This window comes from Hemicordylus capensis, chromosome 6, assembly GCF_027244095.1.
Source record: "Hemicordylus capensis ecotype Gifberg chromosome 6, rHemCap1.1.pri, whole genome shotgun sequence".
In the NCBI taxonomy this organism is placed as follows: Eukaryota; Metazoa; Chordata; class Lepidosauria; order Squamata; family Cordylidae; genus Hemicordylus; species Hemicordylus capensis.
In genome coordinates this window covers 17,445,720-17,473,291 of record NC_069662.1, presented here as the reverse complement: position 1 = coordinate 17,473,291, position 27,572 = coordinate 17,445,720, and the positions used below count along the sequence as shown (strand labels likewise).

Here is a 27,572-nt window from a genome sequence, read left to right as displayed (position 1 = left end):
CTGACAATGGGAAGACTTCAGCTAAGTAGGGGACAAGTTAAAATGTGGCACAGGAAGGGCCACTTCTTTCTGTTTCCTGTCACTCATGACACGGACTGTTTCGTGTTGCAAAGTCACAGTCCTAGAGGCTTGTACACATGGGGAGAAAACAAAAGAAATGATTATTTATTTCTCAGAGCACTAGAACTTAGGATCATTCAGTGAACAGATTGCCAGTACATTCAGAACAAACCGAAAGGGAAGTATTTATTCACACAATGCATAATTGACATTTGGAATGTATTGCCACAAGATGCGGTGATGGCCACTACCTTGGATGGCCTTAAAACATAATAATTGTTTAGACAGGCTATTAGAAAACAGATCTATCTATCCATATACTATTTTTGAAAAAAAACTGGAAATATTATAATTCTTAAGGTCAGAGAACTGGAGTGCCTGTGAGCAAGTGGGAGGCACTGGCAGACTTGGGCTGACAGGCAGATACGACTGTGTTAAAAATAGGAATAAAAAGACTCTGCCCCCATGTTTGTCAATGGGACTGAGTATTCATGGGCTCAGTGCAGTTAACAGATAAGTAGGTGGGTGGAGCTAATGGAACTCTATGGCAATGGGGAGAGAAGGAAGGCTTGAACAAAAAGAGCAGGAAATTTCTCAGCTTGAAAAATGCTCGCTCAAGACAGTCGCAACCCTTTTTGCTTCAGAGGGCAAAAGGTGCCTAAAACATTCACCATGCTTTCACCATGTAACAAATGCACACCAGGGATATATTGCAACATTTTGTCGCAGGTCCATACTTGTCAATGGCTATTAGCAAAAAAAAGAAAGAAAAAAGGGGAAAAAAGCAGGGTGGGGGAATGTTCCTCAGAGGCATTATACTTCCAGGGGCTGGGGGGAAATAAAGAGGGTGTTGTCTCTATGATGACCCTTATGAGTTTCTAGGCCACCTGACTGGCTGCTCTTGGAGGCCAAGTCCTGGATTTGATGGGACCTTTCAGCATGAGAGGTTGAATTTTCTCTCCAAAGTCGATGTGATTAAGCAGTCAGTTTAAATGTAAATTTTATTAATGGTTCACCTTCAAGAATCAAGCAACCATAAATTCTCCAGTTCGAGCCAAAGCCACTGACTTGCCTCACAAGATTGTGCAGATGAATGGAGTAAGGCCTGCAAAGCACTTTGGTTATTAACCATGCTGCAGGAGTTTGGTTTTTTTTTTGTGGGTTTTTTTTTGATACAGTAATTTGCTTAAAGGGCTTAAAGGAACACAGGAAGCTGCCTTATACCGAGTCAGACCATTAGTTCATCAAGCTCAGTACTGTCTACACTGACTGGCAGTGGCACCCCAAGATTTCAGGCTTTTCCAGCCCTACCTGGAGATGCCAGGAATTGAACCTGGAACCTTCTGCATGCAAAACAGATGCTCTGCTACTGAGCTATGACCCATCCCTAAGAAATAAGTTGCCTAGTAAGCAAGAATAGTACACTACATTACCCCTGCTAACTGAGCAAAGAGGCACCTTTTAAAGTGGTTGATCTCTTCGATTTAGCAGAGGGAGAGCAGCTGGACCTATCCAACCCCAGCACAGCATCCTTCTAATGGCTGTTGCTAAAGTCTACCTCAAGTTTTTTGTTTGTTTTTTTAGATGTGAGCCCTTTTGGGACAGGGAGCTATCTTCCTTATTTATTTATTTTGGTGTGTGAACCAGTTTGAGAATGTTTGTTGACAATCAGTATATACATTTTTGTAGTAGTAGAAATAATTAATAATAGTGACCCTTTGTTCCCTCAGCTTCCTGTGGAGGGACAGTTCACAATGCCACTCGTGGGCGTATTGTGGCTCCTGAGGCCCCCGGCGGGCCTCGTGGTCGGAATCTGACATGCCGTTGGTTGGTGGAGGCACCTGAAGGCCAGCGGCTGCATCTGCACTTTGAGAGAGTGGCACTGGATGAGGATAACGACAAGTGAGGAGCAGGGGGACCAGGAGGAGGTGTGGGGAGGTTTGAGGAGCAAGGGCTGAGGTCACTGAAAGGGCCTGGAAGCTAATTGGAAAGTAATGGCAATTCGGTGGAGAATGGGGTTGGTGGAGATGGTCCTGGAGGAGCTGAGGTAGGGGTCAAGGACAGTGAGAGCTGGGAAAAGGAATAAGCAAGAAGAGGCAGCCAAGGAGGGCAGTGCCGGATTGAGGCACAAGCTAAATAAGCTGCAGCTTAGTTACACATTGTGAGGAAAGGGAAAGGAAAGGTGGTGCCATCGAGTCGGTGCCGACTCCTGGCAACCACAGAGCCATGTGGTTTTCTTGGTAGAATACTTTACCATTGCCTTCTCCCACGTAGCAGGAGATGATGCCTTTTAGCACCTTCCTGTATCACTGCAGCCCGATAGAGGAGTTCCCCGTATTTTGGGAAACATACCAGCAGGGATTCGAACAAACAGCCTCCTGCTCTCTAGGCAGGTTGCTTCCCCGCTGTGCCCTTAGCTGGCTCATATGGATACGGCTACACCGTTATTTGTCATATTGAGTTTATAGATTTGGGTAGAAATACATGTAAATTATATTGAAGTTTTATTAAACTGTGGCCTCCTCGTATAGGCCGTCATGGTTACAGGCGGCAGCATCCACCTCTCCACATGGATGCTGCTGTAACTGTGAGCAACATGGCAAGCAGTGTTGGGGCGCACGGTGTGGCACAGCAGGAGTTCGGACCTGATTTCCAGCATTGTGGGGCCTTTTAAGCTTGACATGGCTTAGGGCCTCAGCATGTCCTGATCCGGCCCGGAAGGAGGGGAAGAGGTGAGTGGGAGTGGCCCGGCCCACTGAGCAAAGAGCCACCTTTTACAAGTGGAGAATCTCTTACATTAGGTAACAGGAGAGCAACTGTCCCTATCCAACTGCAGCACAGCATCCTTCTGTTGGTTGTGGTTGGGGTCTGCCTTATGTTTCTTTTTAGACTGTGAGCCCGTTTGGGACAGGGAACCATCTTATTTTTTAATTATTTATTTTTCTACGTAAGCCGCTTTGAGAACTTAGTTGAAAAGCAATGTTTATATGTGGCAGCAGCAGGAAGAGGAGGGGGAGGAAGGAAAGTGGGGTTTGAGGGAAGTGTTTAGTTTGCAGCGGTCACCCAGGTCCTTCCCGTTCTCTCCCCCAGGTTGATGATCCGTAGCGGGAGCAGCGCCTTTTCCCCTATCATCTATGACTCTGACATGGATGATGTCCCGGAACGGGGGTTGCTGAGTGATGCCCAGTCTCTCATCGTGGAGCTGACCAGTGAGGGCCCTGCCACTCCTCTCATCCTCAGCCTGCGCTATGAAGGTGAGAACTAAGCTTCCCCTGGCCACACCCTCAACACTATTGCCTGTGGGTCAGGCAGGCAAGCACTGAACACTCCCACCCCACCCCCACCTCGGCAACTTATTCCGATAATTGCTGTTTCTGCTTTGTAATTCTTGAGTGGCCCATTAAGTGGCTCTGAGTGTCCTGGTGACCTGTCAAGTAGTGGGAGAATAAGGGTGTTTTGTGCGCCTCAAAACACAGTGATGGAGGGACAGGCTCATTAATTTTGACTTGCCCCGAGTTGCAGGGGCACAGACGTTCCGGGAAAGGGATTTTCCTGTATCTTCCTTCAAGGATAGCCAAGGGAAGGCCATCACAGCTAGCCAGGGTAAAGGCCCTGATGTGGTTAGGTACTTCTAGCTGTGTAAGGTGTCCAGCAGATATTATTATGTACCTGTCTAAGTTGGTTTGGCATTCTGCATCAATTATGCGCTGTTTGATAAGTGTCCTGGCCTGCTCGTAACCCAAGGAGAGTAGGTGGGGAAGGGAGAGTCCTAATAAGGATAGTTTCACTGATGGAGATCACTTCCATGTGGATTGGAAGCCGTCCATCAACGTTGAGGGGCCAGGCCCATTGGGAGGAGGGATAATCTCAGCCAGCAGTTGAGAATGGTTAGCCAGACTCTGGCCTCCACTTTCACCAAGCCTGCTTCCAATCGTAGGGTAGTATTAGAGACAGAACAGGGGACTTGTAGTACTGCTTTTAGGAATTTGGATTGGACGAGCTCTAGAGGGACAAAATTGGAAAAGGGGCCAAGCTGGGCACCATATAGAAATTGTGCCACCGACTTAGCTTCAAATAACTTAAGGATTGCAGGTATATTCTGACCCCCTTTTGATCGGGAGAATTTTAGGATGGCTGCAGCACTTACTTGGGTGTTTTAGGCAACATACCTGCCATGGGCCTGCCTAGTCCCAAAAGCGTGGAAAACTACCCCCAGGTATTTGAAGCATGAGGCCTGGTCAGTGTCATTCCCGTTTATATGCCAGGAGCGTGTCCTTGGTCTCTTAGTGAACGCCATGATTTTGGTTATATGGTAATTGATTTCCAGTAGGTCTTCCTTGCAGTATTAGGCAAGGGCCCTCAGTGCTCTTTTAAGTCCTATGGGGGTCCTTTAGAGGATTGCTACATCATCAGCATAGAGCAGGATGGAGATACATTTCTCTGTCAGCTTCGGAGGTGTGGAAGTCTGGGTTGTTTAAGTGACCCACCATGTCATTAATGTAGACAATGCATTAACAGGAGGGGAGCAAATATGCAAACTTGTTGAAGCCCTTATGGGTTGGGATGGCATTAGATAAGTGTCCTTGGGAGTTGCATCTAACTTTCAGGGATGTGTCATCATGCAGAGTACGAATGAGGAGTAGCAGGCATTGGTCAGTCGAGGAGGCCTCCAGTTTTTCCCATAGTTTGGGTCGTGAGATGTAATCAAAAGTGGACTTGAAATCAATGAACGCTATGTACAGGGAGACTGAGTTGCGAGTGGAGTATTTTTCAATTAGGTGCTAAAGTACAAGGCACTGGTCAATTGTAGACTGTCCCTCCCTGAACCTGGCCTGTTTTCTTGTTCCAGCCAGTCCCTTAGTTTCCACTATAGATGTCTAGCATAGAGTTTATTGACTGTGCTGAGCAGGCTGATAGGTCTATAATTGGTTGGGTCATCCTTCCTGCTTTTTTAAAATATGAGAGCTCTGACTGTGAGCCCCCAGTTCTCAGAGATGCATCTGTGCTTGTCAATGGAGGTGAACAGCGTAGCCTGAATGGTAGCCTACCATGCTGAGTTGTTTCTGATAAGCTCAGGGGGAATTAGGTCATTGCTAGGAGCCTTTCAGGGTCTAAGCTGAGAGATCTAGGTCCATTACCTCAGCTGGTGCCACCAACGGCCATGGGGGCAAGTCCTCTGCATCTTGCTGAGGGCATCCGTGGTCCACCTCTTTGCCACTGTATAGTTGATTGAAGTACCGTTCCCAGGCCTCTGGTGAGATGAAGCTCTCCAGGTGTGTCAGGCTGTGGCTAGGGTGATCTACAGTGATGTGCCAGAAGAGGGCTGTCTTTGGTTTTGACTGCTTGAAGAAGGTGTGACCAAGCGGCTTTCATGGCGTCTCTTTTCTTGTGTTTGAGTAGTTGCTTGTATTGCCTCTTCTCCTTGAGGAGGCCCTGAGCCATCACTAGACTTGTGTTGGCATTGTAGATGTACTTAGTGATGAGCAATTTTTTGGGCTTCAGTGCATTCAGAGTCGAACCAAGGTTTGGAGCAATGCAGGTGCAGCTTGGGGCAGCTGTAGTTTCTGCGGGTTAAATGCTTTTGTCGTTCCTGCACTAGGTAGCTGTAACTTTCAAGGATTAAGTTAGAGGAGTCTGCAGAGAGCAGGGAGAGGTGAATGGATTGAAAGTGTTCCAAGGAGAGTTTTTCCTTTATGGCATTGTCCAATTGGGTGGGCCATTTGATGCAGCAGGTTTTTCCTGCTGGTAGGGTGTGGGGTTGGTAAAGAGCTTCTGCGTGGAGCTACCAGACAAGAGGTTTTAAGCATAAGGTGGCTGGAAAATGGTCACTGTCAAATTGAGGTGTGACCTCGAAGTGGTCTGCAAAGTTCCCAGAGATAATTACATAGTCGATGACACTCATTTTAGTCCTGGCTCAGAAGGTAAATTCTGCAGGGTGATCGGTTTCAATGGAGCCATTAAGGATGTGTAGATGAAGTCTGCTAGTCATTTGGGCTAGACAAAACCGGTGTAATTTGACTTATTGTCCTTCAAACGGTGTGCTAGGGGGAGTAGTTCTGCTTTGGAATTGGGTGGGCAGCATTGTTGGCATGCATATAAGGTGTCATTGTCAGGACCTATCCTGGCATTGAGACAGGCAAGAAGACTGAAGGTAGTAGGCAGTAAACTGAGAAAGAACCTGAAGGAAGGGTAGGTGGAGAATTTCATATGCTGATTTGAATTAACCAGGCAATTCACTGACAACAGGTTTCATATGATCTAGTAAATGTGTTAGTGTCAACTATTTTGCCCTACGGAATGGCAAGCCTGCTACTTGTATTGTGCTTGTGGTGGTAACACCTCTGGCAGATTGACTGGGCTGACGTGATGGCTTGACTCTTCAGATAACAGACCAGTTTACAGTCCACTTTCAGTGAGGGAAGGGGAAACTGTCAGGTTGGCTGGGAGTAAAACCTCTTTGGCGGGGTAGCTGTGGACCTTGTAGCCTCAGGAGGTAGGGAAACTAATGGATAGAAAACCTAGAGCTAAAGGAGTTGAAGGAGGGGTGCAGAGTAGGAAATGGACTGAGAAAGAGGAACCTGAAGTGTAGAAGACAGGGTATTGAGGAGAGGCAACTTGGAGAGAAATTTCACAGTATTTAAGATGAAGAGGGGCTGAATGCTATGAAAGGAGGGCTAGGGAGAATGCTCAGGAGATAAAAGAAGCAGGCCAGAGTTGGTGGTAGCCATAAAAGCAGGGCCCTGAGGAAACTATGGGTGACTGCAGAAAGGAAGAGCCAAGGACAAAGTCAGGCTGAACTGAGAGGCAGGAGGGACTTTGCACTCTTGGCAGGAAAGAAGTGAGCAGGCAAGCAAGAGAGTGAAGGGAGCACTGCTTTACTAGGTCGAGACAGAAGAACTTGCCCAGTGCAGGCAACATTGAGAGCATCCTCCCTGACTGGCAACTCTAGTGAGGGCAATAAAGACCCAAGAAGCAGAGGAAGTGATGCACATAAAATTTCAGATAGTCATTTCAGAATATACTTTGCCTACCAGCCCCTCTAGCATACCATGTGTGCGTGCCACGAGCTGACATGTTCTTTTCCCTTCGCCAGGGCACCTTTCCTTCCTTGTGGTGGGTGGGGGGGAGTTCATCCAGACTACTCCAGGGGTGGGCAAACTTGGCCCTCAAGCTGTTGTCAAACTACTAACGCCCAAAACTCCCAGCCACAATTTATTGGCTGGGGATGGATGGTGGAAGTTGAAGTTGGAGGGCCTGTGCTACACAAATTCTAGTGTGTGTAGCACATGTAGAACGAGGAGGTTCCGCAAACTGCTCTCCCCCTGTGCAGCTAGGTAGCAGCACCTTCGTGCATCGAAAGGGCACACACGCATTCTTATTGTGCATGCTAGGGAGTATGGCCTCAACAGGCCTATTTTGTTTTGAACTAACCAACCAGTTCTTTGGCTATAGCCTCCTAGTCAAGAGTAGGTGTCCCATTCCCCCCGTCTACTGTCCAGTTATGATATTACAGTGGGAGGGGCTAGATGGTATCCACTTGGGGAAGCTTTTCTGATCCTTAGCTCCCCCTCCTGGCAGCTTTTGATGAAGACCGGTGCTATGAACCGTTCCTGGCACATGGGAATTTCAGCACGTCGGACCCATCCTATCACGTGGGGACTTTGGTTGAATTTGCCTGCAGTGCTGGATACATGCTTGAACAGGGGCCATCAGCCATTGAGTGTGTTGATCCAAGAGATCCCCGCTGGAACGAAAGCGAGCCCACCTGCAAAGGTAATCTTCACTTCCATATCTCAGCCAGGCACCTGCTCTGTTGGATTCACCCTCTCTGCAAAGTCTGGACATCAGAATGGAGGAATGATAGATTCCTAAGGCGTTGGTGCCACTCCACAAACAAGACCAGGTCATTTAAAACGCCCAAATCTGAAGGGACATTTGGATGGGGAGAATTTGATAAACATCCCTAGATATAAGTCTGTGCTCCCTGCCTCAAGGTAGGCTTGATTAGCCTGTGCCTTTGCACTGCAGTTTTAAATGCATTTACATGACAGTAAATCCCATTGAAATTAATGGGATGAAACATGTTTTGCAGCTAGCATGTCATGGCCTAGAACATGGTTGTTGTTATTAATATTAATATTATTAATTTAATTTATTTACATGTTTATCCCACCCTTCCTCCAAGGAGCTCAGAGTTTCCCTCCCTCCTCCACATTGTCCTCACAACAACTCTGTGAAGTAGATCAGGTTGAAAGGAAGTGACTGGCTCAAAGTCACCCAATGAGTTTCATGGCTGAGAGAGGTATTGGGGGTGGCCCGTTCATGAGGTGAGGTGATGTGGTCTCCTCAGGAAGCAGATTACTGGGATGCTCGCAGGGTAGCAAGATGCCCTTCCCTCCACTAACATTGGAGCAGCTCTTTAGGACCAATTTGACCCTCACAAGCTTTGCAAAGAGCACCTCTCCTCACACTCCTTGCAAAGCTTGCAACAAGCACAGAGAAGAGAAGGATGCTGGAAACCTTCTCTCCTCCTCACCTCCCCCATAGCTTTCAAAGCTTGCAAATGCTGGTTTTAAAAAGGGACTGGCTCCTATTAAGGATGTGGGGCAAGCAGCATCTGGAACCTCAACTCAGGTGCCACAGTACCTTGGGCCACTGCTGCTTAGTCTGACATTCTAAACAGTCTGTTGGAAACCGGGCCAGTTCGAGCGGGTTGATCGTGAACTGCTTTGAACTGCTTCGAGCCAGTTCGTCAACCCAACTGGCCCAGCCAGTGGGTTCAACCAAACCAGTTTGGGAGTTGCAATTCAGTCCAAATTCGGTTCTGATTCAAACCGAACCATGGCAACCGGTACGTGCACATCACTAATTCTAACCACTGCAGCCACTGGATGCTTTTGATGTGACCGTGGAGGCAGAAGTGGGAGCAGAGTGGAAAAGAAATGATCAGAAATGGTGAGGTACAGGACTGATGAAAGATGGTTACAGCAGGGTCAGGAGAACCACTGTCTGTGGGCGCACATGACCTCTGCCTTGAATCCTGGCAGTAACAAGGTCTAGAGCATAGTGCAGGATTTGGTCTCAAAGTTGAGTCTGAAGGCCTTTGTAGCTCAGGATGACGAAGTGCAGTTCAAAAATGTCTGGGGACCTGAGTTTGAGAGCCTCTGGCATAGTGTATACGTGTGTGGGTGTGGAGCAGGAGGGAAGATGGGAGCCTCCCTCCTTTTGTTTTTCCGCAGCTGTACAGAACCACAATTTACAGGGAAGAGCCATACTGTTAAACAAGTGTAATTTTAAAAACTGATTTTTGTGGAAAAGAGGGGAAACCTGGTTTAAAACCAGCATAACGTTTTGCACCTTTTGATTCAATCAACCAATATTTCAGGGGCGTAACTGTAATAGGGCAAGGGGAGACAGTTGTCTGGGGGCCCACTGCCTTGGGGGGCCCCCCAGAGGCAAGTCACATGACTTGCCAGCGTGGTGTAGTGGTTAGAGTGCTGGACTAGGACCGGGGAGATCCGAGTTCAAATCCCCATTCAGCCATGATACTAGCTGGGTGACTCTGGGCCAGTCACTTCTCTCTCAGCCTAACCTACTTCACAGCGTTGTTGTGAAAGAGAAACTCAAGTATGTAGTACACCACTCTGGGCTCCTTGGAGGAAGAGCGGGATATAAATGTAAATAATAATTATAATAAAATAATAATGACTGACTCCCCCGGCCGCGCACCCGCCGGGTCTTCCTTCAGTTGTATTCATCCTCCCAAATTGATGTGAGTGTTAAGACCTGGAGCTACCAGAACAGCATGTCTTTCTCTAGTACCATTAAATGACTTGCATCGTCCACAATTTACAAAACCTTTTAAAAAATAATTTAGGATGATGTTCTATTGTGGCACATAGGAGCTAGATAGATAGATAAAATTCTACTATGCTTTTTGTTACCACTATTCAGCCTCATTTAAGATTTCTTTACTTCATAAGCTGAGCTTCCGGGGAGGGGGGTATTTTAAAATCTTGTCTCTGGGCCCACTCCAACCTTGCTACGCCCCTGCAATATTTGTTTGATTGTTTGATTACACTTTTATACCACCAAACCCAGATGGCTCTAGGGGGTTCACATGAATAAAATGCCTCCTCCTCCTCCTCCTCCTGACTCTCTATCTTTTCCCTCCAGCATTGTGCGGGGGGGATCTCTCTGAGGCAACCGGTGTTGTCCTTTCCCCCGACTGGCCCCAGTCCTATGGGAAAGGCCAGGACTGTGTCTGGGGCATCCGGGTCCAGGAGGAGAAGCGGGTGTTGCTGGACATCGAGATGTAGGTACCACTGCTGCTGCCGCTGCCGCCACCATCACCACTACCACCGCCCCCCCCCCCTTGTTGGGGAGGATCCTCATGACTCAGGCATCGACATCCCACCCTGTCCTCATGGTCTTCTGAAACCACCATCCATCATTAGATTGATTGTTGAATTCATCTCATCCATTTGAAATGGTAAGGTCCTTGTATAAGTTTTGGAGGCCTCTCATCCAACAACTAGGATCCCTTTTGTAACTCAGGTGATGCCTGATTCAGCCAGCCTGTATGGTGTGTCCCTTATATCTTTAGAAGGAGGCTGCTAAAATCAAGGGCAAGGAAGAGAAAGAGCAGTACTCTAAATCATTGATGGTGTCAGGGAAGCTACTGCTTCATTAGGCTGCTACTGCTGGTTAATGTGTTTTTGGCCTCATTGTTATGCTAGAGCCTGTACTGAACATGGAAGTGACAACGACTCTCTCACAGAGCTTATATTTGAAATAAAAATGGGTAGGACTAAGGATATGGAAGAGGTACAGGACTGATGAAAGATGGTTACAGCAGGGTCAGGAGAACCACTGTCTGAGGGCGCACATGACCTCTGCCTTGAATCCTGGCAGTAACAAGGTCTAGAGCATAGTGCAGGATTTGGTCTCAAAGTTGAGTCTGAAGGCCTTTGTAGCTCTAGATGACAAAGTGCCGTTCAAAAATGTCTGGGGACCTGAGTTTGAGAGCCTCTGACATAGTGTATATGTTTGTGGGTATGGAGCAGGAGGGAAGATGGGAGCCTCCCTCCTTTTGTTAAAATGGAGCAAGGATTGGGGTATACGCTTAACTTTTTGTCCCTCCTTTCTTCTTCTCCCTGCCTCCAAATATAGGGGTGCAAGGCAGCTTACGAAAAGCACAGATATTCACGTGACAGGATGTGGTGATGGCCATTAGCTTAGATTGCTTTAGAAGGGGAGTAGATAAATTTTAAGAAGGTAGATATAACTAAATGAATAGCAAAACGAAGCCTTGTGTTAAGGGAACAGAACTGTAGAAATGGAACACTAGTGATTGGGGTAGAGAGCTTGTCTTGTGGTAGTGAGCATGAATTGTCCCCTTTGCTAAGCAGGATTCACCTTGTTTTAGATTGGTGACTACATGTGAGCACTGTCTGCTGTAAGATAACATAAGAACAGCCCTGCTGGATCAGGCCAAAGACTTATCTAGTCTAGCATCCTGTTTGCATTTAGATGGGTGACTATATGTAAGCACTGTCTGCTGTAAGATAACATAAGAACAGCCCTGCTGGATCAGGCCAAAGACTTATCTAGTCCAGCAACCTGTTTCACACAGTGGCCCACCACAGGCCTCTGGGGCTTCTGAGGGCATGCCTTCTCTCCTGCTGTAGCTCCCCTGCAACTGGTATTTAGAGGCATCTTGCCTCTGAGGCTAGAGGTGGCCTATAGCTGGAAAAACTAGTAGCCATTGATAGACTTGTCCTCCATGAATTTATCTAAGCCCTTCTTAAAGCCATCCTGGCTGGTGGCTGTCACCACATCTTGTGGCAGAGAATTCCATCGGTTAATTACGCATTGTGTGAAGAAGTACATACTTTTGTCGGTCCGAAATTTCCTGGCAAAAGACATTTAGAAATTCCCCTCAAGGGATGGAGCTGTAGTCAGTGGTAGAGCATCTGCTTTGTATGCAGAAGATCCCAGGATCAATCTCCAGCATTTCCATGTAGGGCTGAGAAAGACTCCTGTCTTAAATCTTGGAGAAACAACTGCCAGTCAGTGTAGAAGGAGCCACTGCCAGTCAGGGCAGACAATATTGAGCTAGATGGACCAATGGTCTAAGTATAAGGCAGCTTCCTACGGTCCTGTGCCAAGTGGGCATAAAAGCAGTATGAGAGGGCTGTGGCCTCCTTGTTGTAGGTTTCCCGGAGGCATCTGGCTGGCCACTGTGGGAAGCAGAATGCTGGACCAGATGGGCCTTGGGTCTGATAAAGCAGAACTCCTTTCATATCCTTGACTATGCAGTAACAAAATAACTCCTCAAACCCATTCTGCATGAATAATCACACAGTAGTTAGAGCAAGTAGAACCAAAATAGAGTAATTTCTTCATTAAACAGTATTACCATCTCCCTGACCAGGTTCTGTTGATATGGCCATACAGATTTCTGGTATGTGCTCACAGACATGCTGTGTTTACCAAATTGAAATGCTCCACATGTCTCTATTTACAGCAGCATTTCCTAATGGTGTGATGCACGGAGTCATTCTGAGATCGCACCAGAACTGGGGAGTTTAAACTCTCTGCCTTTGAGCTGACTCCCCCATAATGAACCAGGAGGGACACATCCTTTCTGGTACATTATGGGGCGAGTCAGCAATAGGAAGGATAGCTGTGAATAAGAATAAAAATGGTAGGGATGTGCATGAATTGCGATTCGCAACCCATCCCCAGCACCTTTAAAAGGGAGGAGGGCAGGTCCATACCTGCTCCTCTGCAGCTTCCTGTTTGGGCGGCTCACCCCTCCCAGCTGCCATAGCACGCCGGCAGTGCTCTCCCCAGCTGCCCTCGCGTTCACGACGGCATGTACATGGCTTCCGCGCTTGCAAAGCGGCCATGTCTGTAGTCGGCAATACGCACATAGCTATTGTGCATGCGCAGAAGCCATGTACATGTGGCTGTCATGCGAGGGCAGCTGCGCGGGGGCACGCCACCCGGACAGGAAGCTGTGGGCGAGCGGCGGAGGAGCCGGTATAGACCTGCTCTCCTCCCTTTTAAAGGCATATCGCTCTTTGAACTGTGATCTGTGCACATCCCTAGAAGATGGTATAAGAGGAGAAAGGAAGCATAAATAAATACAATATTGCATTACTGTGTCTGTGCTGGGGGGCATGTACCTCAGTTTGTTTTAATGTAAGTGTGTCTCAAGATGAAAATGGTTGAGAAACACTGATTTACAGTGTTAAAACTAACTTCCCTTCAAGAATTCCACTTGCTTCACCAGTCTGAGAAAGTCCATGACTTGCACTCTCATTCCATTCACCCATTGATTCATCCGTCGTTATGCATCTCCGTCAGTCCGGATGAAAGAAACATCAGAGCAAAAGTGGGAATATCCTCCCCCTTTGCTCTCCTCCTTTCCTTTTTAATAATGCACTTTTGTACTTTTTATTCTTTCCTTCCCCAACTCTCCTCCCAGCCTCAACATCCGCAAGTCCGACGTGCTGACCATCTTTGATGGGGGCGACTTAACAGCTCGGATCCTGGGGCAGTACCTAGGCCCCCACCCTCGCTTCAGCCTTTACTCTTCAGGCCCAGCTGTCACCCTCCAGTTCCAGTCGGATCCTGGGGACCCCCTCTTTGGCCTCAGCCAGGGATTCCTGGTGCGATACAAGGGTACGAGAAAGAAAGCTGGAGTGGGGGGTGGCCAAGGGGAGAGAGCTTGATGAAACCACACCACACGTCTTGTCAACACATGCTGTGAAGATAGTCTGTGATATCAGACCAGAGGCAGGATGGGGCCAAATGGACAGAAGACGTGGGAGTTGCGTGGAGGATGCAACGCAGCGGCCTTTCAGAAGTGGTGTGCCAAGTGTTCATTCAGTCACCCTCATCTTAGGTTTCTTGTGCCAGTAATACACACATTTAGATTCTAACCCCCTCCCCCAGGGGGTGGACTAGAAGACCTCTGAGCTTTCTTCCCAATCTGACATTCTAGGATTCTGTGCTTCAGTAGGCCACTGAACACAACTTGCAGCAGCAGGAGAGAGCAATTGCCTTCATGACGTGCTTTTGGGTTTCCGAGAAGCAGATATGTAGAGTTGGATGCTGTGGGGAACAGGATACTGGATTAGACTGACTTTTGAGCTGATCTAGCAGGGCTCTTATATCCTTATGATCTCATTCAAAAGGAAAGGAAGGACAAATGAACAGTCTGCGAGGAGAGAAAGAGAATGCAGAGGCAAGAAAGACTGAGGAATTACTCCTACCCAGTTCTAATTTTGGCGAGTGGTGACTTGGGGAAATGGGATACCCCACTTCTAATCATGTTGGTTGCCATTGTGGTGTAGAATGCATTGGGGTCCCTTATAATTCATTTATGAAATTCTCTGCCACATGATATGGATGGCTTGTGATTCAGAGCTGGTTATTTCAGCATTATCATTACAGAATTTTTAACCTGTGATACAATCCTTGTCTATAGGAACAAAGAATTCTAGGGTGTTTCAACCACATCCCCTTGCTTTCTGTTTTGGGTCATTCACAGGGCAGTGTTTCTCTATGACACTGTGAACCCTACTGACTGGAGAGAAGAACCTCCTTGTTCACATGATATCTTTTCCTGAACTTTCTTTTGGCTCCTCCCTGCCATCCTTGATTATTTCCTTGAGCAAGTTCAGAAACAGAGCTAAAGTGACTCCAGGGATTGTTCTTCCAGGGCAGGGCTACACAACTGTGGCCCTGCAGCTGGTTTTGGACTACAACTCTCATAATCTGCAGCCACAGTGGCCAATAGTCAGTCAGGGATGTTGAAGGTTGTAGTCCAACATCTGCAGCAGACTCAAAGCTGTGCAGCCCAGTCCTAGGGTGACTGCTTGTGTAGACGAGTCAGTAGAACTTCCAAAATAGAACAGGAAAGTGGAGTAAGGGAAATCACAGAATAGGGGGCAAGGCATGAGGGAAGGCAGTCCCTAATCCCTTTCTTTCCTCCCCACCATGGCAGAGGTCCCACGGAACGACACTTGCCCCGAACTGCCCGAGGTGGAGTTTGGCTGGCACACGGCTTCTCATGCTGCCGTCATCCGAGGCACAGTGGTGACTTACCAGTGCGAGCCAGGCTATGACATTGTGGGATCTGACATCCTCACTTGCCAGTGGGATCTCTCGTGGAGTAACAGCCCCCCCACTTGTCAAAAAAGTAAGTCTTCCCATCTGTAACACCCATGCAATTGCTGTTCTAGGAATAATTTCTTAAAAAACAAACCCAGAATCCAGCATTTTAAGAAAGGATTTATTAACTACCTATCGATGTTACAAGAAACCATATATTGGCACAATATTTCTATTAAAGTTAGGTATGATGCATGCATTCTGTCTGCCTCAATACTGAAAAAATGTATCCACAATATTCATATTTTCAACGTATTCCTTGCAGCCTTCCCTGACTCAAATAAGGTTCACTCCCTTTAATTAACCACAAATAACATCATAAGGTATAACATTTTAGCAGGGGTGGTAAAGGGGTGGAGTTGGAGGGAGAGCAACTGGGGCACAGAGACCAAGAACTTGGGGTACGGGGAGCAGGAATTGGAGGTCAGTGGGAAGCTACATAAAGCAAAGTAGCCCCTAAGCAATGGGACCTTGCCCAGCATCCAGTCCAGTTTCTGTCCTTTCAGTAGACAAGCACAAGTTTTTGTCTGCAACAGTAAGGACTAGAATCTTACTTCAATTAAGAAAAAATTGAGGAGCCCCAGACACTATGTCTTGTCACCACCCACTAGTGGGCAGAATATGAGCTCCCATGTTTTGAGGCCTGATTCCATGTTGGGAAACAAGGGGGAGATGCACAAAAGACCTTTCTTGACCTCATTGCGCTTTCTCTCCCTGATTCCTCCACCTCCCTCCCGCCCCCCCCCCCCAAGTTGTGAACTGTGCTGACCCTGGGGAAATCAGCAATGGCAAACGCAGCGTGTCAGACCGACGCTTCTCCATCGGCTCCCACGTCCAGTACTTCTGCCATGAGGGCTACGTAGTGGAAGGGAGCAGCACGCTGACCTGTTACAACCGGGACACAGGCACCCCCAAGTGGAGTGACCGGGTGCCCAAGTGTGTCTGTGAGTAAAAAGGGGTGAGGGAGAGCATCATTTTGGAGTGGAAGTGGGGACATCATGTTTTGGGGGAACCCCAGAGCTGCAAAAATGGCAGCAGCTCAAGACAGGGGTGTAACTTTCAGCAGTCTTTGAGGCCTAGAAGAAAGCTTTCTGCTGGTTGGGTTGGTAAGTGATCTTTCCTGACGTTGGTTTGCTTCTTTGGCCTTCCTTTACTAGCAAGTGGCCTGGCCTGCTTGCTTGAGTCCAGCACATCTTCTTTATATATATTTCTCTAAGACATACCCGTTGCTAATCCCATGCATGGCAGCTCTCACGAGAGTTCGCGAGCATCTGCCCAGATAGCAACAGGGACAGGGGAGAAAACAGTGATGGCAGTGGCCAGGTGGGCTGGCCAGAGGAGGTGGCAGGCAGGCCAGCCAATGGGAGGAGGTGGCGGGCTGGCAGGAGGAGCGGGCAGGCTGGCAGGAGGAGGCGACCGGCCGGAGGGTGGGTGGGTGGGCAGAGGCAGCCAGTGGGAGGGTGGGTGGCTGGCAGGGAAAATAAGCACCGGTGGGGGTTGGGGTGGCGGGGGGGAGGGGGGGAATGGAGAGAAAACTGCTGCAGCAAACTAGAGGCACAGATGCTCTGCGTCTGGCCCAGCTAGTTTCACGTATTGCCAAAACATTACGACAAACAATATTACCCTTATTTATTTTTTGATTTGGTTTGATTTGATTTGATTTGTATACCGCCCTTCCAAAATGGCTCAGGGCGGTTTACATTTAAAACACACCACTAAAACTGTAAAGAGCTAAAACAAATTTAAAAACAATATAACAATTAACAATTTAAAAACATTTTAAAACAACAATTAAACAATTACAGTGATTAAACAATTATAGTGATTAAAACCCCCGAAATCTGGTTTTGAATTTTAAAATAAACCAGAAATTAAAACCCACACACTTTAGGAAGCTGAGAAAGCTTGGGTGAAAATAAGGGTTTTCAGGTGTTTTTTTAAAATTGCCAGAGATGGGGAGGATCATATCTCAGCAGGGAGCGCATTCCACAATCTTGGGGCAGCGACCGAGAAGGCCCATCTCTGTGTAGCCACCAGACGAGTTGGCGGTAACTGGAGACGGACCTCCTCAAAATGACCTCAATGGGTGGTGGGGCTCATAACGAAGAAGACGCTCTCTTAGGTACCCTTATTATTTAAATAAGCTGCTTATTATTTAAAGCAGCTATAGTTTCTAGTTACTGGACATAGATTTTAAAAATGGCACCCGTCCTGCTGCAGGTTTACAATTACAACTCCAATCATGCCCAGCGACAATTGTAGTGATGGAAGAAGGGGATGGGAATGGTAGTTCAGCAGCAGCTGGAGTGCCAAGGTCACCTGCCCCTGCCCTAGGGCTTACACAATAATTGCATTGGCCAAGCCGGTTACGCCCAATCAGAAAATGGAGGCTGGGCACTTCTATAATTGCAGCCAGACCCAATCAGATTTAGAGGTGCCCATGAGGTGCCATCTCCACGTAGAATTAGGCATTCTTGTAGGATGGCCCAGAACGCCTTCCTGTCAATGAAAAGGATTTTATTCACCTTTATCAAGGGTGCAGGTCATGATGCTACTATAGCTGGGGACGGATATAAAAAGAGAAGTAACTAACCAATGTGGATGCCACTTTTGTTGAAGTTCAGGGTGCCTTCCAAGAGAAAAAGATTCAGGGTGTTGGCTGGTGTTTAGTTTTTATTCTGCCTATTTGTTCTCTGCTATAATGAACATAATATCTGCCCTGCAAGTTCTAGGACCATCTGCCCTTTTTGCTAGATTTTGTTCTCCATTTCAGTAAAGGCTTTAGCTGGCCTATTCTAACCCTAACCTTTTCTACTCAGTCAATCATCATGCATGCTGATGAGTCCCTTGAGACCTTAGAAAGCTGCTGCCATACAGAGTGGACAATACTGGGCCAGATGGACCAGTGATCTGACTCTTCATTTGTTCCTGTGACTGGCAAGATGGGCTGTAGTTCACTGGCAGAGCACATGCTTAGCAGGTAGAAAGTCCCAGTTTCACTCCCTAGAAGCAGGCAATAGAATCAGGTAGCAGGTGATGGAAAGACCTCTGTGTGCGACTTGGAGTGCTGCTGCCAGTCAGAGTAGACAATACTGGCCTAAACAGACCAATGGCTAGACTCAATAGAAGGCAGATGCATATGATCATTCATATATATATATACACACACACACACACACACACACACACACACACACACACACCCCTCTATGTCAAGCAACTGACATTCAGGGTTGTTCCCTTGTATTGCAGTGAAATATGAGCCTTGCCTGAACCCTGGCGTCCCGGAGAATGGGTACCAGACACTTTATAAGCATCACTACCAGGCGGGAGAGTCCTTGCGCTTCTTCTGCTACGAAGGCTTTGAGCTGATTGGCGAAGTGACCATCACCTGCATACCAGGGCATCCATCCCAGTGGACCAGCCAGCCTCCGCTGTGCAAAGGTACAGTGTCCCCATCCTCGCCACTGCCACAGCTGCGCCCCCCGCCCCCATCTCAGCCCGCTCTGCCGTGCTTGCCTCTGTGGCTTTCTCTAAACATATCCTCTTGGTCTCTCTTCCCCACCAGTGGCCTATGAGGAGTTACTGAATGGCCAGAAACTAGAAGGTGAGGATGGTGGAGGGGAGCGGGAGCTTGGGAGAGGGATCTCAGGGAGAACCTCTGCCTGGCCACGCTCACACGCCCCCACTTGAACTGGTTTCCTTTCGCAGTCACCCAGACGACAGACCCTTCCCACCAGATGGAAGGCGGCAACATTGCCCTGGCGATCTTCCTCCCCATCATCGTGGTCATCCTCCTCATTGGTGGCATCTATGTCTACTATACCAAGTGAGCAAGTGCCCTGGGCTTGGGGTGGGGGTGGTGAATAGGGCCCCTGAAAGGCCTTAGCCAATGGATATGAGGCGCCTTATTTGTCACAGGGGTGGAAGCCGTGGGCTGTGGTGTCACCAGTTAAACTGCCTGATGGAAGGCCTGTGATGCTTTTTAAAAGAGACTTGAGCCTGCCTGGAAGCCAGAAGGTGAACTGGAAAATTGCATTCCGTGACCAGAAGTCTGTAGGGAGACAGGGTGGGTCAGTGTTGAGGGACATGCATTCTGCAGATGTTCAGATCTTCTTTATGATCCCCCCTCCGACTCTTTCCAGGAGTGGGAAAGTGGCTCAAGAAGTGAGCTAAAGATAGTCCTTTATAGACTATCAGAAGATTTTATTAATTCTATTTTTAAGGCTATATGTTCCTTTTCCATGTTCAGAGTGGTTCAAAATAACAGATGGGGAACTATAGTAATAAAAAGCAAAATAACTATATGAATCACTCAGTTAAAAACTCCCATTTACGGAGCAATACCAAAAGCCAGATGAAAAAGGAGGATTTTAAGGTTGCTCTATAGCAGGAATTATGGGAGTTGTAGACCAACGTCTACAGGAGGACCCAAGCTGAGCAGCCCTGCTCTGTAGCCTGCGGGCCACAGCTGGGAAGCCCCTCCTTCTAGTAGCAGAAGTGCATCTGACATGAAGCACAGCCTGGTTTAATGAACAAAGATGGCAAGAGAGTCGATAGAAGGAGAGTCTGAAAGAGACTTTGGCACGTATGATAGCCAACATAGCGGGTAGACAAGGGAGATGAGGATTTTAAAGAGGCAGGGTTGGATCAGTGGGAAGGTGTTTGGAGTCCTAAAGCAAGATGGAAGCAGCAGGCCCTAAGACAACAACTCCTGGTAAGACGAAAAGGTACTAGAGTCTGAAAGGGGTGAGGAAGCCTTAGCACCATCAGGAAGCATGGAGAAGCCCGGTGCATGACCGGAAGGCATATGAGGCTTGCTGCATCTAAGCAGGTCTGGGTCTGGTCAGGTGCCTGGAAGGGAGCCCCATGCATGCTGCCTTGATCTCTTCTGTGGAAGAAAGGCAGTCTGTAAATTAAAAGAATAAGAAAGACCTGCATGTTTGGCTTTCCTCAGGGTTACATCAGAGGAGTGTGGAGAAATAGAATTGGATTAAATGATACCTTTCTTTATTTGGGAGTACCAATTGACCAGGAAAAAAAATGCCCTGCCCTGCTCTTGTGCCTGTAAAAAAAAGCTTGATGTGCAGAAACTGGCGAGGAAAGTTTTTCATAGCATGGTGACAAACAGGATTGCATGGTAATCTGCACATCAGGCTGATGTGAACAGCACACCTAGAATGACTGTTTCAAAAGATGGGTGGGTCTATTTGTTGCTTTTGGGACAGGCCAAGCTCCACATTGAAAATGAAAATGAATTAAAACATTAGTGGCTGGAATATTTGGTAGCCTTAAAAAAAACCCAAACCAAAACACTGGATTAAGAATGTAGAAGAGAGAGCATCAGCATTCCAACCCTGCCTGACTTGTGGACACAAGATGTTTGTACCCATCCCTGTTTGTCTGTCTCCTTGCCATTTTTCCGTCTGCAGGTTCCAGGGAAAGTCCCTCTTTGGTTTCTCTTTCTCCAGCTCCCACAGCTACAGCCCCATCACCGTGGAGTCGGACTTTAACAACCCTCTCTATGAGGCTGGGGTGAGTGGTGAACTGCAGGCAACTGGGACTCCCTCAGCCCAGGGCATGGTGGCCAGTATTCTGCAGTATGTCAGGGCTGTACAACTTTGGCCCTCCAGCTTTTGGACTACGACTTCCATCATTCCCAGCCACCATGGACACTAGTCAGGGATCATGGGAGCTGTAGTCGTCCAGTATCTGCAGCAGTGCCAAAACTGGGCAGCCCTGTTCTATGTGGAGCATTTTACGAAAGAACGTCAGAGGGATCTGAATTGAATAAAAGTTGCAGCAAGCTCCCTACTTTCCCAAATAGTGAGGAATTTAAAAGGCAGCACTACCTAAATTAAGTTTGGATGAGGGAGCCCCCTGGAAACAGAAAATTTCTTTGTAATTTTTGCTTTATTAACAAATGTACAGGTAGAGCATAAATGAAGGCCAAGAGGAGGCAGTCCTACAGGATTGCAGATCTGCCCCACCCAACGTCTGACCCCCAGAAAGGAGTCCTGCATTCTCAAGGGGACTTCAGCCAATTCACAACATATGCTCATTCTCTCTGTGTTTCTCTCCCCCCTGCCCCCCCAAGTTCCAGTTGCACATATTGTTGCTTCTACACACACACAGTTTGTCAAGCACTGTCTTGGACCCCACTCCTGCCAATAACTTGCCCATTCAGAAAATGTCCACAGCTCAACATTCCTTTGTCAAATCCAGAATGCTAGTCAAGAAATAGTTTAAGGCAAAAATCATATGGCTTTCTGGGATGGGGACAAAATTCAGTGGTAGAACATCTGCTTCACATGCAGAAGATCCCAGGTTCAGTCTGTGGTAGCATCTCCAGGTAGGACTGGGAAAGATCCCTGTCTGAAATCCTGGAAAGCTGCTGCCAGCCAGTGTAGATAGTACTGAGCTGGATGGACCAATGGTTGGACTCTGTATAAGGCAGCTTCCTATGTTTGTATGAAAAGCACACTCAGAGCAATCCAACAGTGAACCCCACAAATAAGAGATACCACTAAAAATAATAGGATGTTGCCTATGAAGTTTTGTACAAGGTGGACATTGGTTTCCAGTATCTTATTTCGCACAGAGTTGTGTGAGCAGCCTTCATGAGGAATTCATTATACACCACTGCCCCCGCAAAATAAACTTTGTGCCACCTCAAACTAGACACTTTCATAACTGTCCTTTTTGAGATGCACCAACATGCTCTCTGGCTCTAAATGTTGTCGTTGTGCAAAATGTGCTTTCATATGTGATGCCCCCAGGCCACACTTAGAAACAAGGAGTGTGTGGGGGGTGGGGGGTGGGGATGGGTGCATGAGTGGGGGATGGTGGAACTGCATTTCAAAATAATGCTTCCATCCAAATCATGTTCTTCCACTACTCGGATGCTGTCTACTAAATGCTATAAGAACTAGTTAGTCTAAAAGCGTGCTTTTTTTGCATAACCGAATCGGGGCTGTAAAAGTTGCATAACTGTATATGGACCGAACACGGCTATTATCGTGCATTTTTGTAAACAAAATAGTGATAGCCAGCTTGCAGCTAAAGTCCCCTGGTCTTTGGGATGGGGGGAGGGAGATGCCAGGGCGAGAAAATGCTGTGGGCACGACCCTGTCGCTATAATAATGTAATTTTATCTCTCTCCACGTTCTCTTCTTTGCTTTATTTCCACTGCCAGGACACCAGAGAATACGAAGTTTCCATTTAGAAGAGATCTGAGGATGTTAACCCGAGCGGGTTTGAAGATCAGCGAATGAGAACAATTCCTGTTTCAGAGGGAATAGTGGAAGGGGGGAGGGGCTTAAGGGAAAGGGAGGGGGGAGAGGGGTTTCCTCCTCTCTGCCACACAGATTGGCTTTTTCTCCCTTCCTCCCCATTTGGCTGCCTCACTGTCCACTCTCCCAGCTTTGGACGCCGTCAACTCCCCCACCCTTTGTAAATATCCTGTTCAATGTGCCAAATGCGTTTCACACACCAAACACACACACGCACACGCACACACACACACTTTTTCTGCTTTATCTGTTGTTTACTTTTATTTATCTCGGTTTATTTATTATCCACTCCTCCTCTCTTCCCCCTCCCTTGGTTTGTTATTTCCTTTGCAGCTGAGGAAGAAAGAGAGTTCTCATCCTTTTCTTTCTTGCTTGCTCCCTGCCCCACAACTCCTTTTCTAGGGAGTCGGATGTCAGTTATAGGTGCTGCCATCAAAAACAAAAACAAAACTATTTGTAACAAAGGTTGTACAATAACATCACCAAAAACCAGCATATGTGACTTGCAAGAGAACTTACCCTAAACAAGCTATATTTGACACTCAAATGAACAGCAAAAAAGTCCCTACAAAAAAGAGAGAGAGAGAGACATAAAAAACAGGTAGAGGCTACAATAAATTATTTATTTACTCATTGCATTTGTATCCTGCCCGTCCTCCAAGGAATTCAAGCTGGCACACGTGGTTCCCCTTTCTGCTATCTTATCTTCACAATAACCCTGTGAGGAAGGTTAGATTGAGAGAGAGAGTGAGTGACTTGGCTGTCAGAATTATACTCTAACCCTAAATGCTCTGTATGGAAGCCACCAAGTTTCCCTGGAATTGGGAATTACAAATGGGTTCCTCTAACAAAGCCAGCATCTGTATTTTGAGTGGGAATAGAGCAGAAGAGATGACTTCTGTCTGAACATCTAGATAATCTGGGTTTTACATGGTTCCTGCATAATGAATCTGAGTTGGCCTACAAGAAATAAACCAGCATGTATAACTTTAAGGGGTTTCTAGTGACATGACAGTAGCCCACGGGGCTATAGGTAACAGTCTCCTCTGCAATGGAAAATGATGCAGAAATGAGGTACCATCATAGTAGCTTTACAATCCAATCCTGTGCATGTTTACCCAGTAGCAAGTCCTATTGTGTTTAATGGGCTTACTCCCAGGAAAGTGTGCCTAGGATCGCTGCCTACTAAGGGCTTCCTGATTACATTTCTGTTGCACTTCCTCTGACTTCCTTATCCTTTGCTTGCCAACTCCACAAGCAAGAAAACCCGGGCGTCCCTATATGACGCAGGCCCTACAAACAGGTGTCCTTTAGCCCTTGCTTGAGAATCCCTCTAAATGGGCCCAGCCCTATCCTTAGGCAGGATGTGGTGACTTACCAGCCTCAGGCAACAGATTCTCAGCTCTTTAGCTTGTTACCTCACTTTGGCGGTTTAGGCGTAATGTAGATTGTATGCCTCAGGCCTCAAAAAGCTTTAAGAAAAATAAAAATGCCCGCCTGAGCATCTTAGAGGTAGGGCCAAACCCAATGGGACACTACAATATATCACTGTCTAGTTTGAGGTTTACTTTAAAAGGGGGAAATGCAGCCATGTGGGGGCTTGCAGTTTTTATGGGACTGTGATGTGGAATTAGGGGGGTCTTTAATACTTTAGTTCCATGCTTTTTCTGCCAGACCACCCCCCCCCCCCGCCCCAGCAGCTGTTTGGCACCCCTAAAGGTATAATTGAAACAAATAGCACCTCTGAGAGCCTGCTGCAGCTTTGATTCGGGGCACAGAAGACGGGTTAAACGTCCCCCTCATCCAAGTCATCATGTAGCTCCTGTAGACTCCTGTGCAACTGCTCCTTTTCCCTTAAAAAACAAATCCCAAACTACATGATGATGCCGTTTAATATCTCATCTCGCTTAGCTCTTAATATCCCTTTGAAGAGGGCTGGGGATTTTTGAGACTCCTAGTTAGCTGTCAGGCCCTCCAGAAATTTGGTTCGGGTGGCTTCTAGAAATGTAGGGTACCATCTTCTGGGAAGTTTTCCTGTTCAAGCCCTATGGATCAGTTTTTGTGTAGCCTGTGTTGACTTAAGACCTCTGTGTACTTGAGGCAGGGCTCCAAATTCCACCGCCCTCATTTTGTGCTCTCTCCTCTTCTTCCCCCCTTTTTTAAAAGTGGGGGCAGAAGGGTGTCTTGCCACCTCAGTGCCATCCCAATAATCACCTGCCTGTGGAAGGGCTGTCTCTGTGTGTAGCTCTGTTCATTTTAGTGGCACCTGTGGAGAAGATCTTCCTAGGGGATCGTGCCCTAGGAAACAAAACTATTTGTTTCCCAGCTTTTCTGGCTCCTAAACGTGTGGTGTCAGCTCCTAAGCCTCTGAAACCTTTCTCCAGTTCTGCCTTTTAAAATTGAGGCTGAACATGAGTCCTGAACATGCCCCTTTAAAGAATGAAATGGGGAGGCCATCTTGTTTTTGAGCATATATATTCCTTGAATAGTGTCAGTAACATTTGGGACAATAATTCTGCAGGTTTTTCTCGAAGGGTAAAATGCTGGCAGATAGCATGTCTCTTTCATGAATCATAAACCACTGAAAGCCTTGGAGAGTTTTAAGAACAGTTGTGCCATTTTTAATGTTTATTTTTTGTGTTTAGTTTGCAGTCCTTTAAGGAAAAAGAAGTGTACTGTATATATTCCCCCATTTATCTAGTATGCATACAAAAAACAAGCAAACGGAGGGCTTGGTAGCCTCTGCTTCTTCATAGTAGCCGTTGATTTATAAATGACAGAAGAATATTTACTTTGGAAATGACAGTAATCCTTTTGAGGGTTGATTTTCTTTTAAAGGGGATATCTTCAGTATACTGCTTTATGGATTAAATATAGATGGGTACAAACAAAAGGAGGGTTTTACTGACAATTCCCTTTTTCAGTCTCGGAGTAGGAGATCACTCAGATATGGCATCCTCTTTATGGATGTTTCAGAATTGGGGTAGGGGGCTTTTCATGCAGCTCTCTCCTTTATCTCCTTGGGGTGGGGGGAAGCAGGAACCACATTGGCAAAATATGTGAGAATGTCTTTAAGAAATCAAACACTGAAAGGAACCTCATCCCTTGGAGAAACCCTCCATAAGCATATAGGAAAACCCTGATGGATTTACCCAATTGTTCAAGCTGGGGGGGAAAGGAAACTTAAGGCCCCAAGGGGGTGTGTGGGTTGTCTTGATTCAGAACTGCACCCGCCCATCTACCTCCAATATGGGGCTGAATACAGAAATAATGGCTGACATACAGAGCAAGGACACACCATGCAGTGAAAGCAGCGGCCTAACAGAGCTTTCAAAAAAACTGCATTGGTACAGCGGGAAAGCAGAAATTTTTTACTCTCTCCCCCTCCCCAGGAAGCCTTCTGTGCTACCCAAAAATACATCCTTGAGGGTTGTGCAACCCTTGGGGACATAGTTTTGGGTAACACACAAGGTTTCCTGGGTAGTGGAAGGTGTCAAAAATTGCGGCTTTCCTGCTGCATGGTGCATTGAGAAGGTCTTTTAGGTTTCTCTCTTGCTGCACCGGTACATTCCTGCTCTGTATTTCAGCCATTATTTATCTGTCCTTTGTAGTATTATCAGATGGACTCTTATCCCCGTGGCTGTTCTCTTGCATTTTGGAAAAGGGCAAAAAGGATCAATTACTCCAGCTTTTCTTCTTCCTCCATGGACAACCCTGTTAGCCTGCTGGTTCCATTCATACTGTGGGGGAAAGCCAGTGAGAGGCGACTCCAAGGAAGAAGGAATTTTCTAGGGAATGCTTCCCTTTGCATCTTTACCCTTCACACCCCTATTTTTCAGCCCTTGGGTATTCCCCCCCCCCATTTTGCTTTTATTTTGGAGCAATAAATAAAACGCACCATTTGTAAAAGCTGTGGCATCTGTGACTCTGTACTGCAAGAAGAAGAGAGAGGGTTGTGTGTATGTTGTGGTAGGGTGTGGCACAGGTGTGCAATGTGCAATGGTGTTTTTGCATATAGTAATGCCAGCTCTGTGCATGGAAGTGGCACTTCAAGAATTAGAAAATAGATCCCTGCCCCAAGGAGCTCACAATCTGAAATCAACTCAAGGGAAGCCACAGAGAAAGGGAAGAAAGTGGAGGCAGGGATAAATGGGCAGAATATGCACTTATTTTACATGTGCTTAGGCTTATTTATAACGGGACGGACTATGGAGTTGAGTCAAATCCGCTTTGGGTTAAGAAAAGGACAGAGGAAGAGGATGGTAGCCGCCAGAACTGTGACCCCCACTTGGGTTAGTGGGTGATTTGAGATGTTCAAGGGCAACATAGTGCAGGCTGCATTCCTGCATGGCACCAGAGTCACAATTCCATGATCAGCTGATTAGGGGACAGCACTGACCAGGCAGTATAAAGAACCATGAGCCCATTCCAGACTACGGTTTCCTGGACTTATGAACACGAGCCTCTTTAAGAGCTCCAAGCCCACAGACTCCCTCCTTTCCCTCTCGGCTCTAGTTAAGAGTGGTGGCAGAGGAATCCTTGTTGGTTAAATCAAAGCTCCATATGCCATGCAAAACTATGGTTTACAAACTGGGATGTGACATCTATCATCTACCTGGTTTGGAAACCATGGTTATACAGTACCAGAGCTCCAGGATTCAGACAACATATGGAACGGTAATGTAACTCAGGGGTTCCCAACTTCAACTATTCAGATGTTGGACAGTAAAGTCATTCACATGACCAAAGTAGGGAGGGGTGGGGGACAGGATCTTACCTGCTTCCCCCAGATGATCTCTGCCTCTTCTGGGCTCTGCTATTTGTGCACCCACATGACCAGTGTGGTGGACTCTCAAAGTGGGATTGGGAGGAGGAAGTCCCCCTGGATCCCACAATGCACCATGTGAGCAGCGGAGAGACAGCCGTGGCAGTGCTCCTCTCCCTGGCCACACTTCCCACTGGACTCTATGGCTGCCACTCCCAGCAGCTGTTTTAGCAGCCACAGTGCTCCAGATGAGTACAAAGTGAGGTAGA

The 27,572-nt window shown here is 47.1% G+C and overlaps 1 protein-coding gene across 2 annotated transcripts in view; it reads left to right on the top strand.

Annotated features, from left to right (window-relative positions):
* Positions 1-26,447, top strand: part of SEZ6L2 (seizure related 6 homolog like 2) — a 34,868-nt gene extending 8,421 nt beyond the window's left edge. For both annotated transcript variants that reach the window (XM_053261649.1, XM_053261648.1), the window contains exons 7-18: positions 1,791-1,962; positions 3,151-3,314; positions 7,639-7,833; positions 10,237-10,375; positions 13,556-13,752; positions 15,080-15,274; positions 15,999-16,190; positions 18,499-18,690; positions 18,815-18,853; positions 18,958-19,075; positions 20,679-20,781; positions 22,442-26,447. In XM_053261649.1, coding sequence (XP_053117624.1) covers positions 1,791-1,962; positions 3,151-3,314; positions 7,639-7,833; positions 10,237-10,375; positions 13,556-13,752; positions 15,080-15,274; positions 15,999-16,190; positions 18,499-18,690; positions 18,815-18,853; positions 18,958-19,075; positions 20,679-20,781; positions 22,442-22,471 — 1,736 coding nt within the window. In that variant the 3' untranslated portion in view covers positions 22,472-26,447. The remainder of the gene's footprint in view (positions 1-1,790; positions 1,963-3,150; positions 3,315-7,638; positions 7,834-10,236; positions 10,376-13,555; positions 13,753-15,079; positions 15,275-15,998; positions 16,191-18,498; positions 18,691-18,814; positions 18,854-18,957; positions 19,076-20,678; positions 20,782-22,441) is intronic.
* Positions 26,448-27,572: the final 1,125 nt, after the last annotated feature.